This window comes from Dermacentor albipictus, chromosome 1 (genome assembly GCF_038994185.2).
Source record: "Dermacentor albipictus isolate Rhodes 1998 colony chromosome 1, USDA_Dalb.pri_finalv2, whole genome shotgun sequence".
NCBI lineage: Eukaryota > Metazoa > Arthropoda > Arachnida > Ixodida > Ixodidae > Dermacentor > Dermacentor albipictus.
In genome coordinates, this window is record NC_091821.1 from 130,061,963 (window position 1) to 130,079,787 (window position 17,825).

A 17,825-nucleotide genomic window follows, 5' to 3' on the forward strand; every position below is an offset into this window, starting at 1 on the left:
ATTATCCTAAATCAAAGCACCCAGCACGGAAAGCTTCGCTTACATCGATTCCCACAGTGCGTAGGATCTGCGTATTTTTTTCTACGGAGAATCCACGCGTTGGTTAGAAAAATAGAACACGCGACAATTTATTGCAGCAGAGCGAACAACGGCGTGACTTTGTTCCCGAGTATAAGTAGTACGTGGGCGAGCGTCGGAAGTATTTGCTCAGGTTTCGCCTGCGTCAACTCGTAGTGTGTGGTTGTCGACGGTAATCGTGGGTTGGAATTCTGCCGGAATATTTATTTCTTTTGATGATGGCGCAAACTATCGTCTTGTTTCGGTAGATGGTGATATGACAGCGTGACGATGGTGTGATGACGATGGAGATGACGGAACGACGACGACGGCCTGACGAGTACGGAGTGCACGGCTTGTTACGTAAACGTGACGCGGTTCCTTGGCTACGGCATGGGAGAAGGTATACAGAGAATAGAAGTCGCTTGCGGACGCGCATCCTCAGGAATGCGCTTGTGGAACTGCTGTAACAAAATTCGCGAGACTGGAAAGTTCCTTTCGTAGTACTCAGAACTTTATGACCATTCGGTAAGGCTGACCGTCACCTTGTACTAGAACTCTGGATAGCTATCCTCCTTTGACTTCCTTGCGCCCTCGAACTTTTGCATAATGCGTTCAGCTCGAAGTCGGGACTTTTGAAGGAATCTTTCCGTACCAAATATATCACATGCCCAGTTGCACATACCCAGCGGGCCAAGTTGTATAGCCAAGTTGCCATACCCGCAGCTGGGTATAGCCATACCCAGCTGGCCAACTTGGTTGTAGCCAAGTTGGCCAGCTAACAAGAGAACAGACCGGTGGGCTAGTTGATACTGCATAACTTGACACACACACACACACACACACACACACACACACACACACACACACACACACACACACACACACACACACACACACACACACACACACACACACACACACACACACACACACACACACGCACACGCACACAAACGCGCGCGCGCGCGCGCGCGGTCAAGAGGTGGCAACGAAGACACAGCGTTGTGTCTTCGTTTTTTTTTTTTTTGCGATTTGCCTCAAGTTAAGCAGCTTACAGCCAGCAGTCGCAAAGGGGGGAGGTCGCAAAGAAAGCTTCGCTTTGAAAGATATCATTGTTGTAATGTTTTGGTGTTATCTAGGTTGGCTTCCTGCCGAACCGCACTAATAAGCTAGAGAAGAAAAATCGACAGAAAAAGAAAAAAAAACAATGCGCGTGTATGGGTAACTTATCGTGTGCTAGACTGATACCAGCTGTAGGAAAGGAGATGAGCTGGATGGCGGTTTGCATCACAGATATATTCGCCGTCCGAGACACGACTTCCCTAGCACGTGAGCCTGGACGCTACTTGTTGGGCCTGGGTCCCACGTACTTCCAGGGGAAGGTTTACGTCCGAGAGTAGCCTGGCTACGACTTCGTGCCGTGGGCCATGCGACCGGAGAAGAATGCTATTCGCGCATTATGCCTGTGCCTCGTGGTCTTGGAGACGGCGCATTGTTCCTGGGAAGCCAGACCGAACTTTGTCGTCATGATGATGGACGACGTAAGTGACCTTCATCTCTTTGTCCAAGCAAACGAAATCTCCTTAGTTTCAGGCTATGGGACCTCGTCCTGTATATAAAACCCATCCAAAAATGTATAGCTCCATTGCACAAAAGAAAAACAGAAACGAAAAAAAGAACTGAAATCTGAAGCCGCTTTTAAAAAGCGCACATTCATCTAAACAGCAGAAAATCACTTTGTGGCGCCGCCATGCATCTGCCCTTGGCAGAAATCAAACCTGCTTATATCTTGTAATTGCCGCAATTTTTATGTGCACATGTTGCTATCATGTAGGACGATATATGCAATCCTAAATGGACGCCTTGTGGACTTGTAAAAGCTATCGCTCTGTCTTGCGGTCTTGGCAAAGATAAGCGTGAGAACGGACAGTGTAATTATGGCGGGACTTCAGTAAAGCACTCAACGAGATAAGATATACTTTATTGTTCTCACCTCGCCCAGCAACGACGCATTTGACTGTATCTACGAGGCTGAAAAACCTGGAAATATTCTCACGCCATCGACACGCTCGCACTTAGAAGCTTCCTTTAAACGAAAGTAAGAATAGCATACCAACTTTCTTCTAACATGTGTTAATAAAAAGTTAGAATTACATAGCTTGCTAATAAAGTTGATAGAAAGTTGGAAAGAGTTCGAGAGAAGGTGAAGATGTGTTTTGTATGGGACATAATCAGTGGCGTAGCAACAGGGGGGGGCCGGGGGGCCGTGGGCCCCGGGTGCAAGGGGCCAGTAAGGGGGGGGGGGGTCATATACGTCTGAAGACACCCCTCTTTCCGCCGGCTACACCCGGGGAGGGGGGTGACAGAAGACCTATGGGCCCCGGGTGCCAGATGACCTAGCTACGCCACTGGACATAATAGCAGTTAAAACGCAGTGCTTATATGAAGAGGAGGAGTAGATTTTATTGAAGAGAAAGTAGGAAAGGTCGACCTAGAGAGCATGTCTCTAGCCTGCTATATACTCCTCACTGGGGTAAGGGGAAGTGAGGGATACAGGGAAAGGTAGGTGGCATGTGATTATATATGTTCATCATCATCATCAGCCTGGTTACGCCCACTGCAGGGCAAAGGCCTCTCCCATACTTCTACAACTACCCCGGTCATGTACGAATTGTGGCTATGTTGTCCCTACAAACTTCTTAATCTCATCCGCCCACCTAACTTTCTGCCGCCCCCTGCTATATACGCTTCCCTTCACTTGGAATCCACTCCGTAACCCTTAATGACCATCGGTTATCTTCCCTCCTCATTACATGTCCTGCCCATGCCCATTTCTTTTTCTTGATTTCAACTAAAATGTCATTAACTCGTGTTTGTTCCCTCACCCAATCTGCTCTTTTCTCATCCCTTAACGTTACACCTATCATTCTTTCCATAGCTCGTTGCGTCGTCGTCAATTTGAGTAGAACACTTTTCGTAAGCCTCCAGGTTTCTGCCCCGTACGTGAGTACTGGTAAGGCACAGCTGTTATGCACTTTTCTCTTGAGTGATAATGGCAACCTGCTGTTCATGATCTGAGAATGCCTGCCAAACGCACCCCAGCCCATTCTTATTCTTCTGATTATTTCAGTCTCATGATCCGGATCCGTAGTCACTACCTCTCCTAAGTAGATGCATTCCCTTACCACTTCCAGTGCCTCGCTACCTATCGTAAACTGCTGTTCTCTTCCGAGACTGTTAAACATTACTTTAGTTTTCTGCAGATTTTTCTCCTGAGTTACTAAGCAAGGCAATATCATCAGCGAATCGAAAGTTACTAAGGTATTCTCCATTAAATCTTATCCCCAATTCTTCCCAATCCAGGTCTCCGAATACCTCCTGTAAACACGCTGTGAATAGCATTGGAGAGATCGTATCTCCCTGCCTGACGCCTTTCTTTATTGGGATTTTGTTGCTTTCTTTATGGAGGACTACGGTGGCTGCGGAGCCGCTATAGATATCTTTTAGTATTTTTACATACGGCTCGTCTACACCCTGATTCCGTAATGCCTCCATGACTGCGGAGGTTTCGACTTAATTAAACGATTTCTCGTAATCAATGAAAGCTATATATAAGGGTTGGTTATATTCCGCACATTTCTCTATCACCTGATTGATAGTGTGAATATGGTCTATTGTTGAGTAGCCTTTACGGAATCCTGCCTGGTCCTTTAGTTGACAGAAGTCTAATTTGTTCCTGATTCTATTTGCAATTACCTTAGTAAATACTTTGTAGGCAACAGACAGTAAGCTGATCGGTCTATAATTTTTCAAGTCTTTGGCGTCCCCTTTCTTATGGATTAGGATTATGTTAGCGTTCTTCCAAGATTCCGGTACGCTCGAGGTAATGAGGCATTGCGTATACAGGGTGGCCTGTCTTTCTAGAACAATATGCCCACCATCCTTCAACAAATCTGCTGTTACCTGATCCTCCCCAGCTGTCTTCCCCCTTTGCATAGCTCCCAAGGTTTTCTTTACTTCTTCCGGCGTTACTTGTGGGATTTCAAATTCCTCTAGACTATATATATTCTCTCTTCCATTATCGTCGTGGGTGCCACTGGTACTGTATACCAACGACGATAATGGAAGAGAGAATAGAAGAGAGAATAGATAATGGAAGAGGGAATTATATGTTACAACGAGCTATATCAATCTTAAAGGGTTAACAGTGTACGCAGACGGGAATAAAGTGAGGAACAACAGGACATAGCTCTCTGTTCTCGTCTGTGTGCGCTGTTAACTCTTTAAGATGCTTTAAAAACTAGCCCACTAAGCCATCCTTATGAGCTATATACACGTTTTACAATACGCGGGCGGATGCGCGCTTTAGACACACTACATGCCGGAGTAATCTTGTCCACACAAAACGTTATCCTGCAAACACATTATTCGCACTGTCTTCACGTCTCACAGGTCATAGAGGCGACCGTCTAAGCCAGTCTTACATAGAAAGTTCAAGAGTGATTTTATGGTGCGTTGGGCATGGTCAACTCTTCTCCACGCGCCTAAAATCTTATGAAAAGAGGCGAAAGTTTAAGCAGTCAACACTAGACTTAGATGTCCGTCGCTCGGACGCATATTAAGGGCACACGCAAAGTATGTGGGCTGTTGTCTCGGGAGTGTGATAGACGCCACAGTCAGGGTTCCGTGCTCGTCCAGTCTTGTGAAAGTATCGGCGAGTATGCGCCATATCTAGCCGCCAACGATGGATGGGTGTTTCCTGGCCTCTTAATTCAACCGAAGTGGAAGCCGATACCACAAACCAGCGTCAAATCTCTGAAGACGCTCTTGCCTATGTTCGGGGTTGTCCTAGTGCCGCGCCATAGAGGTTTTGATGGAGTTATGGATTGAGGCTTTCAGCCTTCAGCGAGGATAGGCGCTCTTGGGCAGCCCAGTATTCAACGACCAAACCCTGGCCGTCCAGAGTGCCCGCGATCGGGCCGTCGAGCTCGGCTTGGCGGTCCCTACGTGGGACTATAGCCGGGTGGCGCGGGGTCTCCCCTGCGTCTTCTCTGGACCGAAATAAAGTTATTTCACTCACTCACTCACTCACTCACTCACTCACTCACTCACTCACTCACTCACTCACTCACTCACTCACTCACTCACTCACTCACTCACTCACTCACTCACTCACTCACTCACTCACTCACTCACTCACTCGCTTCTGCGGGGCAGTCGATGAATATGTACTAATAATTTTAATTCGATTAGCATTTTTAGGGTATCTATCTATCTATCTATCTATCTATCTATCTATCTATCTATCTATCTATCTATCTATCTATCTATCTATCTATCTATCTATCTATCTATCTATCTATCTATCTATCTATCTATCTATCTATCTATCTATCTATCTATCTATCTATCTATCTATCTATCTATCTATCTATCTATTTGTCTAACCGTTTTCCCAGCCAACTTAGGTCTCTGGGTAGTCCATGGTGTAATGGGTAGAGCATCGGGCTGCTGTGCTGGAGGAACCGGGTTCGAAACCAACCGTCGGACCAGCTTACCAGCTTGGCTCACTAGGTATGTGCCGTTATTCAATAATGAAACTGTTTCACGCCTACGTGACTCACCGAATATGTGCCACTGGGTATGTGCTGCTCTCCAATAATCCTCTTTGACGCCAACTAGGGTCACTGGGTGCGTGGCACTCAGTATGTGCGGCCCTTCGATTAACTGCGTTGACGCCGTCGTGAGCCACATGCTGCAACGAAAAAAAAAAACAAAAAACATTTTAACATTCTACGGCGCTAGGCGGAATCAAACACGCTTCACATATATTCAGATAAGTCTGTATGAATATACACGCACGCGCACGCGCAGACTTCGTGGCAGCACCGCTAGATGGGGCAGAGTGTCCCGATGTAAACGCGGGAGAGGATCCCGGCTGCACACACTTCTCAAAAATGACGCGTTTCGGCGATAGCATACGGTGTGTCGCCACATTGCTTCAATTTTAATCGCATTGAGCGGGAGACGCGCGGTCCGAAACGGCGTTCGATGCGTCGGAACGGCAGCCGGAACCGAGGCGTTTTGCCGTGTCGAAGCGCCGGATTGGACGCCCGGCGTGCGACAATCTGGGCAGATTTTCATCATCCGACGCGTCCGACAACCGCACAGTCGTTTGGCTGCAGCCAATGACAGCGCGGCTGGCGCGTGACGTTCTCTGACGTTCCCACAACATAGGCGGCGCCGGTGGGCTGGTTCCTCGTGGCTTTGTTTTTCCGTTCTTTGCCGGCTACAATTCGTTTATAACACGAAATAGTTACCATTTCAGGAAAATTATCCCCAACGTGTACCTGTTCTGCAAAGCGGCGCCTAGTACATCGGGAGCCGCGATGCGAGGTTATTTCGCATGTAGACAGCACACATCGACTGTCTGAGAGAAGCTCACTGAGCACGTGCTGGTGGGTGACAATCACAATCAGAAAAAAGTAGGTAAACGAGCTGGTCTTCGGGTTTTATTTTCCGCTCCGAAACGTCTTGGTTTGATGTGTGCCAAGGTGAACGCAGGACATCGGGAAAATAAACAGGTGTGCGCAAAAAAAAAAAGAAAACATGGGCAGAAACATGTCGGATGTGTAAAGAAAGTAGTTTATTCGGTTCCCTTGTCGTGTGGTTCATCATATGTAGGCCAAGCGGGCAGATGTCTGAATGTCAGATTGCATGAACATCGATATAAGATGGAAAACCAGCTCTCCGGTCATATAAGTGCGCATTGTAAGGCTCACAAGTGTATTCCAGATTTTGATAGAACGTGTGTTTTGAAGAGAGCTGATGATCAACTGACATGGGAGATATTGGAAGCGCTTGAAGATCAAGAAGCGTGGTGATGATTGTATCAGCGAAGCCTTAGTTTTTCTTTCGACAAAGGAACTGGCGTATCTTGGGAGCGACACTTAGAAGTTATTCTGTATCGTGGCTTCCTTGCGCGATGCAGATGACGGCCCTGTTTCTTCTTGTTGTTTTGATCCTTGACAGCAGCTATATATTCCCATGTCAAGAAATAAAACACTCAGTGGTTAGTGCGCCTACGTGTCTCGTGTCTCCTTCCTTCGCCTGTTGTTTTATTTGGCGTCTTCTTTGTCATCATGAGAGAGGCTGTTTGCTTGGTTTGCACGTTTGCCCTTCGCATCGACAGCATCGAGTGAACCAATCGAATTTAATTACAGGCAACATAAGTGTACACTATTAATCCTGTTGGCAAAAAAAATAATAAAAGCGATGCTTACGGTACTCCCTAACGTTGCAAACTGAGCGAAGTGTGGCGCGACTGCCTCGCCAATCTGGTATCGCGAGAGCCAGCATGTGCGTGACGCGTGGGCGCGAATCACAGCAGCAGCCGCGGCCGACAGACCTCCCAGACTCTGGCACCATCTCGCAGCCATCGTCACCGCACTACGCTTTTCTTCTCACCCTTTCGCCATACCCTCCTCCGCTTTCCGCCTCATGGTTCCACTGCACCCTCCTCCTCTGCTTTCCTCCTCGCGTTTTTTAAATCTCCCGCTGCGCTCCGCGTTCGCTTTCATCTTTCCCAGTGCTCGTTCGCTCGGTTACGCCGACGCTCGCCGCCGGAACGGGCGAAGCTGTGCTCTAATAAGCGCCCTTCGACGAGCCCAGACTGGATCACAAGCGCCGTCGACCGTGGCGTCCGTCAAGCTAGGCTTACCGGTCCTTTCGTTGGGTGTCAGCGGATCCGTCAGTGGACAACGCACCGTTGTGAAGGGTTTTGTCGCTCGCAAAGGCATGATCTGACAGTGTTTGCGTAAAGCGAAGCAGCATTGTGCAAAGTTGTTTATTTTGTACTTCTCGATGAGAATATGAGGTCTTCCGAGCGCACAAGCTGTGGCGCTGGATCTGGGCGGAGCTTACGCGCCGCTCATTCGTTCGGATGCACGTCCCTTGTAACCTGTATCGTCGTATGCCGCATACTGGATCGGACGCAGAATCGCACCATGTGCTTTAACATCGACATTCGTTAGATGGGTTCTGCCGGAATTTTCGACACGAAGGCATCAAATGGTCCATTGAGCGAAAAAGCCGGCGTCTGTTGTCTGGACAAGGGCACCTCATTTCCCATTGGCTGCGAAGCTATGTCACGAGCGCGCCCCGACAGAGCAGGACGGGCGAAAGGGGACGCCTGCTGCCACTATGCAGGTGTTGCGTGAGGGGAGAGGGTATCGCCGCAACGCGTCGTCACCCTCGCTCTCGGAAGTCTGTGTTATCCGCGCGGTCCTTGTCCGCGTGAGCTTTCGCCTGCGTTGTAATCGCGCGATTAGTAAATCGCGCTAAATACGAGTACAAACTTGTGAAAATTAGCTAGCTTCGCACTAGTTTCGAAATTTTGACAGCTTTCACTGCGTGGAACTGACTTCACTTTTTTTTTAAACTCTAGAGCAGAAAGGTCGAAAATACCACACCTTTCGTTTTGAAGCGGAACTATCGTTTGAAATAACACTTACGATTGTCTTGCCGGGGAAAATTTATTGAAGACGGAGCTCGCCGTTGCGTCTTCAGCCTCTCTTGATGGGTGAAAATTGCTCACGCAGAAAGTTTCTTCTTCTCCTTCAGATGGGCTGGGGAGACCTCGGTGTCTTCGGTCAGCCCGCCAGAGAGACTCCCAACCTGGACGAGATGGCATCCGAGGGAATCCTCTTCACCGACTTCTACGCCGCCAACCCAGTCTGCTCGCCATGTGGGTGAACGAAAAACTTTCATGTTTCTTATTCTCGTCGAAAAGTAATTGTCCGGTTGATCACGCAGAGTAAGAGAGACAATATAATGCTGAGGCGTTATAAGAATCTCTGAATACCTCGCGCCATGATCATGACCTCCTGAAACTGCTCAAAGTTTCCAATGATGTCTACGTGGTGTTGGCGTTCATTCATCTTCTCTCTCTCTCTCTCTCTCTCTCTCTCTCTCTCTCTCTCTCTCTCTATATATATATATATATATATATATATATATATATATATATATATATATATATATATATATATATATATATATATATATATATATATAACCGGCTTGTTTACGCCATCGACGACTTCGCGCCGACGGCGAACGGGTTACAAGCGGTGACAGAGGTATAGCGTCTTCGAGACGCGCGGAGGAAATCTTACGCTGACTTGCACTATAACGGGGCTTAAGGATGAGCTTCTTTCAATTACGTTTCTCCTCTTACATAATACTTTCTTACTCGAGCGAACACAGCGAAGAAGTCATAGTCGGGAGAAAGAGAGAAAAAGAATATTTATCTACTGACGACGATAGACAAATTAAAACAAAGCAAGAACACTAACACACAGGCACTTAATATGGATCAATAGTGAAGACAACAGAAATATGACGAACCGTTAACAGTAAATATAGAAATTAATACTACACAGAACACACTTAACGGTCGTCAACTAAACAAGGTTCAAAAGAAAACAAATGATGGGATACGCATGGCCGGGCAGCAGCAGCAAGTCCATAGAGCGTGGAGTCGACGGCAGAGCTTTCCCGAAGAACGCTGGCAAGCCGATCTCGTTGCGGTGGATGCGAATGCTGGGCTAGGTTTCCTGGGAGTCTAGGTCTGACGTCTTCCCTCGAGTAGGTTGAGCTAACTTGAGGGGAACTACCGTGAGCTTCATTGCAGATGTTGGTTTGTTGTCTCTTACGCCAACTAGTAACTCGCAGTTCAGACTCGGCTAGGCGGCCCAGGCGGCCCAGGCGATACTGGACGGCACTAGCTCCTTGACGCTTCTGAGCAGAATATAAGCTTAGCTTCTAGACTGCTTAGCTCGGTCTAAAACCTGCGTTTAAGTAACTTCTCCTTACCCTAGTTCCCTGTGTTGAGGAAAGGCAGATATTGGTGGCGATCCAATCAAGTTCACCCAATTGTATCCCGGCTGCTCCCAAGGTCTTGGCCGCGCCTTCTTTAATTAGGGGCGAGGGAACGGGTGATACCTCCCCCCCCCCCCCCTGCTGTTAGAGGTCGCGCACTTGTATTGCTCCACACACGCACACCCTTGAGTCCGTGGCGGGCCTCTATTGTCCGTTCACAAACACGGGAGAAACGACGGCAGCCGGCCATATGACACTGTCGGCACACATACACTGTCAGCAGTTCGTGTACGCAGGATTGCACAGAGACACCACATATTTCGGAGTATTCGCACCCCTGCCTTCTTAGCAAGCTTCTCATGCATGCGCGGGCCAGAGAATACACAGGGATCCCTACAAAAAGCCGTCGGGGCTTCACGGTCGCGCTGACGGCAAAAAGATAATAATCTCTAAGCCTGCCTTCGGCTTCTTTCGCCCTGGTGTTACCAGCGCAAAACGTAGACGGGACACGAGACGTGAAGGCGACACCAGAAGCGCTGTCTTTCAACAACGTTTATTTGAAAGAAACACGGCTTCTTACACCTTTGCCCACGCGTAATTGCACATCATGTGAAACGCGCACTTTTTTGCACTCAAGATTGTGATTGTACGTGCAAAAGCTCAAGTTCTTTTTTTTTGTTAGTAACAAGGACGGCTTGCTAACGCATTGATCACGAAGTCTGGCAATCTCGGCTGCCTCAATTATCTCCCGAACCAGTTGGTCATTGTGTTTTTTTTTCAGCGCTTCACAGCGTCTGAATTCTGCGGCACAAGCTTTAGAGTGGCAATTCCTGACGTGGATACCTAGATCCGTCTTCGTCTGCTCGACGCTAAGTTTATGTTCCTTTAGTCTTTCGTTTGTGCAGCTTGAAGTTTGCCCTATATACCTTTTTCCACATTTCAAAGGTATAGAATGCACCAAAGCTTCTGTGCAATCCACAAAACGGCTCTGGTGATTTATCGTGCACCCTTGCTGCTTTATCGGCTATTTCTGCATAGACGCGTCGGCAGAGGCTTTTCAGCTTTTCCGGGGCAGTAAGCGCAACATCAACTCCAGCTTTGCGCCCTATCTTTTTCAAACGGTGAGATATGTTGTGCACGTATGGCAGGGCCACGTTCCTTCGCTTTTCTTTCATTTTTGTGTTCTCGCCACCTTGCTCGCCATTGACACGCTAGAGTTTTAGGTTCTTGCTCATTTGTTCCGCAACAGACACAAGAAGGTGCGACGGGTAACCAGCCTCAGTAAGGCGGCAAACCTGTCTACGAAAACTTTGTTCCATCGCGTGGATGCACGATTCTTTAAGCGCATTTGCTAGACAAAGGTTTGCAATGGCTCTCTTCACCAGTATTGAATGCGCTGATTGGCGCGATAAATCCACGACAGGGATTGCCCCTCTAAAGCTTGTGCCGCAGAATTCAGACGCTGTGAAGCGCTAAAAAAGCACAATGACCAGCTGGTTCGGGAGATAATTGCCAGATTGCCAGACTTCGTAATCAATGCGTTAGCACGCCGTCTTCGTTACTTAAAAAAAAAAAACACTTGAGATTTGCACGTACAGTCATAACCTTGATTGCAAAAAAAGTGCGTGTTGCACAAGATGTGCAATTATGTGTCCGTGACACGTGTGGGCAAAGGTATAAGAAGCCGCGTTTCTTTCAGATAAACGTTGTTGAAAGACGGCGCTTGTGGTGTCATCTGCTCGTCTCGTGTCCCCTGTCGCAATGAGACCCCGTGTACCAACAACGCAGTCAGGACGCTCTCCTTCGGGTGATCGATGAGCCCCTTTTATTCAGCGAACGCCTCTTATATTGGCTCCGCGCATCATGTGGCGCCGCCTCTCTCACGTGGCGTCGCGCGTACATAACAGTACACATAACTAATTCCAACACATCACCCTTTTCAAGCATTTATACAATTATACGTGGGGGCCGGCAGGCTGAATACACACCAACAAATGACCACAAAAACAAAATCACTTCATACATTACTCGTCTACACCCAGCCTGGTGGGTTTTCGAACTGCTCTACCGGACCTAGTAGTCGTCACAGTCTTAGTCTGGGTAAGCGTCTGTTTCCTTGTGAGTCAGGGGCACCCAGGATTCGTTCCTTTTGTCGCCTGTTCTAGTATTCAATGGAACCCTGCTGGGCTGTTCCTGACTATCTGGAAACTCGTAACTTCCACTGTTTATCTCCTCTTTCGGGAGACGGTTGAGCATTCGCCTATTTCGTCGAACTTCGACCCCGTTCTCCATCTGAATACGGTATGAACGCGGTTGTGGCGCTGCTCCGAGCACGGTACCTCTTCTACGGAGGTCTGTCACCCACACCACATCGCCTGTTTCCAGCATGGGGAGATCTTTAGATCGGTGATGTCGGTCAATGTAGCGGCTCTGCTTCTTCCTGACCTTCCGCTCCTTATCCATCGCCTTTTTCGGAGGGCACTGTCCTGGAGTACGGTGCTGAGGCAGCATTGGGACTCGAGTCCTGAGCCTTCTATTCATTAGGATCTCCACTGGGCTGACTCCTAAAACTCCAGGCGTTGCTCTCTATATAAGTTAGTAAGGCCAAGTAAGGGTCATTCGATTTCAAAATGAGAGGCTTAACCGTCTGTACCATACGCTCCACTTCTCCATTTCCCTGTGGGTGCCTCAGACTCGAGGTAACATGACGGAAACCATATGATTCGGCAAATTGCTCGATTTATGTGCTCACAAACTTGAGACCATTGTCGGTCACCATACATTCAGGAATACCATGTGTAGCGAAAATGCTTTTTAGTCTGTGTATCACAGTGGCAGACTGTGTAGACGGAAGAATGGCTACTTCTGGGTAGCGTGAAAGATAATCGTCAAGATATGTTTGTCCGTTATTTTGACACAGATCTGTACCGATTCTTTCTCACAGATTAGAGGGTGCTGGTGATGCCATCATGGTTCCATCCTCTCAGGGGCATGTATCGCGCAAACCACAGAGTTTCCTGCAAAAATTACTCGAGGGAACTCTGGCGCTAACGTCTACGGCAGCTACAATGGGAGCGGTTGTCCCAGCAAGGGAATTATGGGAAGTACATGAATTCGCCTAAACTTCGTTCTTTTGGCTTCAAACGGCTTTGTAAACTCGTCATTTTCAACAGTGTATTGCGTAATAAATAATTTAATTAACATCATTAAAATTGCCCGACGGCAGGATTCGAACACAGGGACTTTAGCACAGAAGCCGGATATTGAAACCATTAAGCCACGGAGGCATGTATCGACAAGCGAATGAAACGCCCTTATGAATTTATCGCGGGTATGCCAGTGCCTTGAGACGCTTGGCGCGTTTTGATTTGGCCACCTGGACAAGCTCAATCGTTGCAATTAATAGCAATTGTACGCGCTCCCAGCGTCTTCTGCACTTCGAAGAATATAGATAGCGCTGAAATATACGACAATAAGATTTATATAGCGTAATATACAGAGCCACAAGAACGTCTGAATCCACAAGCACGAAGATCTGACAAATCCATGTACTTCCCATCATTCCCATGGTAGGACAACGACTGAAGCGCCAGAGTTCCCTCTAGTAATTTTTGTAGGAAACTCTATGGCGCAAACACCACACTGTATCACGAAAGACGCCATTTTAGTGCTAAGTCCTGGCCACCAGATGGAGCCTTTAGCTATACTACGGCATCGTGAGATGCCTTGGTGACCGTCATGCAGCTTACGTAGTGCTTCTTTTCGAAGAGTTGAGGAATGATTAACCCCATTCCATTTAGCAACAGCCCATTTACCAACGTAATGCATGCTCGATTCTGCCAGTAAGGTGCAAGATAGCCAGGAACATTTTGTTTCCTCGACCAACCTGCAATGCACTGTTTTCGCAGGCTTCTACACACTCCGTCGCTCGCAATTGACCCTCTCTCACCATTGCCAGGAAAGAAGCTCCTGTTTCTACGCCCAACAAACAAGCTTTCGAGTAGGCCGTAACTTCAGAGACCGTCAGGCCGGCAGCTTGACAGATTTGTGTGAGCTAACGGAGAACGTGAGAGAGTGTCTGCAGTGATGAGCGATTTTCCGGGAACATATACAACAGAAAAACTGTATCGCATCAGCCGTAAGCGAAAACGTTGAATTCTTGGTGGCATAGCATCAATTGCCATGTGACCCAACAATGATACTAAAGGTTTATGGCCCGTTTCAAAAACTAAGTCCGAACCACGTACATACTAATCAAACCTTTCCGCTGCCCATGTTAGCTAAAGCGCTTCCTTCTCAATCTGGGAGTAGCGTTGCTCGGTTTTAGTTAGCGAACGAGACGCGAACGCAACTGGTCTGCGTTCTCCATCTTTTTGTTTTTGAAACAACACTGCTCCCAGACCAAAAGACGAGACGTCAGCAGAAATAATTTTTGGTAGCGAAGCGTCGTACATCGCCATACACTGTGCTGAACAAATGAGATATTTGAGGTTTTGGAACGCTTTTTCCTGATCACAGCCCCAAAGCCAGTCTCTATCTTTGTGCAAAAGAACTCGTATCATACGAGTTCTTTTAGCTGTGGTCACATTTAGCTGAGGTCACTGCTCCTATGATAGGAGCAGTGACCTCAGCTAAATGTGGCAGGAAGCGTCCCAAATGATTGGCCATGCCTAGGAGGCTTCGTAGCTCAGTTACGTTTTCGGGTGGCTTCAAATCTTGGATAGCACTGATCTTAGCCGGATCAGGATGAATGCCATGTTCATTAAGAATATGGCCCAAAAAAACGTACTTGCTTAACCCCAAACAAGCGTTTCTCTTAGTTCAGTGTCACGTTTGCTTTTGCTAGGCGTGTGATCACTTCACTTAGCCGCTCATCATGCTGAGCTTTTGTTTCACCCAACGCTAGGACGTCGTACATAACGTTAAAACCCGGAAGGCCACATAGAATCTCCGACATTCTTTTTTGAAAATATTCCGGAGCGGAAGTAATTCCAAACGGTATAGTCGAGTGAAACAATATCTACCGAATGGTGTCAAGAATGTCGTTAGCTCTTCTGAATCCTTACTGAGTCGCACCTGGTGGAAGTCCGAGTTAGCATCGAGTCTTGAAAACCACTTAGTGCCCGACAGTGAACTAAGAGCCTGGTCTATCGTTGGTAACGTAAAACGCTCTCGACTTACACACTTGTTCAATTTGGTAAGATCCACATAATCGCAGGTCTCCTGATGGCTTCACGACTTGAACTATACCTGCGCACCATTCAGTGGGGTTATCCACCCTTCTAATTATGCCCATCCGCTCCATTCTCTCTATTTCGCGTTTCAGTAGCTCCCTGAGGGGAATTGGTACTCTGCGTGGAGCGCTTATGGTATGTGGGATAGCACCGGGTTGTATCCTGATTGTATACTGGCCGGGCATCGTTCCCAGACTACGAAACATATCTGGAAAACGCGCCTCATACTGCTAGTTTCCTGACGTGACTGCATCAGCAAATTTAACGATTCCCAAGATTTCTAGTGCTGGAAATCCTAGAAGGACATCGCGCAATGGATTGACGACGTAAAAATGTTTAATAGGACGTCTTCCCTTTCCAATCGATCTCGGCTTCAAATTTGCCTAGCACGTTCAGTTTACTGCCTCCGGCACCCTGGAAAACTACATCCGCTTTCGCTAGTCGGGTTGGTAATCCTGGAAACGTTGAAGGTAAGACGGATACTTCTGCGCCTGAGTCTACCTTAGCAATTATTGACACAGAATTTATACGTACCTGAACAAATCATGCTTTCTCATTAGCGCTTACTGCTCCGACGCAAGTCTCTCCTGTTTCCTGATTAATGGCGGAAACGTCTACCTTTCGTTCGGCGGAAGTGTTCCTTTCTTGAGACAGGCTTTAGCAAAGTGTCCTTTGTTGCCGCAGTGGTGACACTTGGCAGCTATAGCCGGGCACGCAGTCCTGGGGCGGGCGTCGCCGCTGCAGAAGCGGAAGCGTTCCTCCCGCGTTGGCCGTGCTGGCGGTGGTTTAACTTGCGGACGCACCTGGCCGTGCTGCTGGCGTCTCTGTTGAGCCACAACGTCCACGCTGGGGCCTTGGTCTCGAAGTTCTGATGACTGGCCGTCGTCTCCCCGTAGAGTAAACTGCTGCAGTTGGACGCGCGCTCTCCTTTAGGCGAGCCTTTGCAGCGCTGTAACAAGCGTGAGCTGCGAATCCATTTGTAGAGCTTCTGAGAGCTTTGCGTCGCGGAGCCCGACAAGTCTGTCTCGGATCTTCCGTTCCTTCAGGCTGCCGAAGTCACAACGGTCCACCAAGGCATGTAGCGCAGTGACGAACTGGTCTACAGACTCTCCTGGCTTTTAGCGCGTCTGTGAAAGCATGCAGGCGCTCTCATACAAAATGTTGCGTTCTTTCACAAAGTGTCCGTCGAATTTTTTCTTTGCGGCTTCATAGTCTTTAGCCTCTTCCTCTGACAGCCCGAACGTTGAAGACCTCACCAGCTTGCCGTCGCATTGTGTAGAGTTGCGTGCGAACCTGGGCTTCCCCGGAGCGTTCATTCAGTCCCGTTGCGGACCGGTAATCGTCGAAGTGCTCGATCCATGCCGGCCACCTTGACGTGCGGTCAAAGTCCAGCGGTGGCGGTTACTAGAGCCCATACAGGTGCATTGGTGGCTTCCCTGACATCGTTGCTCGTAGCTGCGTCGTTCAGAGAAAAGATTCTTCACCAGCTTCTGACACCATGTCGCGATGAGACCCCGTGTCCCAAGAACGCAGTCAGGACGCTGTCTTTCGGGTGATCGAGGAGAGCCCCCTTTTATTCAGCGAACGCCTCTTACATAGGCTCGGCGCATCACGTGATCCACCGTGCAGACACACACGCTGTTGGCGCCGCCTCTCTCATGTGGCGTCGCGCGTACATAACAGAACACATAACTAATTCCAACACGTCCCGTCTACGTTTTGCGCTGTTCACACCAGGATGGAAAACCAACAAGCCCAAGCTGCTATTCTAGCGAAATAGACTATTTCGGTCGCTTGCCCGAGTGGCCGGCAGTAACCGTCTTGATCGCCAGTGCCTATTTCTACGACCTGCTGATGGGTGCTTCGCCGAATCGAAAATTGCGGCGCCGTGACAACCTCCAGCTTGGTTTCTTTGTGACGGCATGACTTTATTTTCCGAGCAACTGGCGCGGGCGATCGACGCAGGGATGAGTGCTGCAAGTGCACCGCAATGTTACTGTGCAGCGACTTTTCGCCAGTGTGTGCACAGATCGAGCCACACACCTTGTGCGTCAAGGTGCAAGAGTCGCGCCTTTGGTGACAAGAACGCGTCCGAGACTCGATATTGCGGGTTGCAAGATCGAGACTCGGGCGCGTGTTCGTTTTCGTCGTTTGTATATACGGTCCATTCAGACTCGACCTTTCACGGTGGTGCGTTTTCGAGCAATAGCTCGTGATGGCTGTACTCACTGAGCTTATTAGTCGCGTTCGCAATTTCGCAGGAAGTCTAACTGCGTTTGCTTTTTCGCATGCAATACTCGTGTCTATGCGAATAAACGAGCGCAGTGTCAATCGGTTCTCTCGCAAACGCGAATACGACCAAGCCCCACGAGAATAGTCATCACGAGGGATTGCTCGAAAACGCACCACTGTGAAAGCTCAATATTTTTTTAACTGCGAGATCATTATTTGAGTCATCGTGCGACCCCGCCGTCACCAGGAAGCCGTGGCAGAAAAACGGCACACAAATTACGTCATTTTCATCTAATTGAAAAAAAATGTGGCCACGGTGAGAATTCGATTCTCTGCTTCACCGCCACAGCTCCGCAGCCGAGCGCGCTAACCACTGAACCACCGTTGCATCGCGCCAGCGTTGCAACAAGCGACCAG

General features: G+C 48.4%; 1 protein-coding gene across 1 annotated transcript in view; it reads left to right on the top strand.

The window, feature by feature from the left end:
- Nucleotides 1-1,337: 1,337 nt before the first annotated feature.
- The window catches only part of LOC135896831 (N-acetylgalactosamine-6-sulfatase-like), a 51,664-nt gene continuing 35,176 nt past the window's right edge, over nucleotides 1,338-17,825 (top strand). Inside the window, exons 1-2 of the mRNA XM_065425311.1 lie at nucleotides 1,338-1,601; nucleotides 8,683-8,806. Coding sequence (XP_065281383.1) covers nucleotides 1,488-1,601; nucleotides 8,683-8,806 — 238 coding nt within the window. The 5' untranslated portion in view covers nucleotides 1,338-1,487. The remainder of the gene's footprint in view (nucleotides 1,602-8,682; nucleotides 8,807-17,825) is intronic.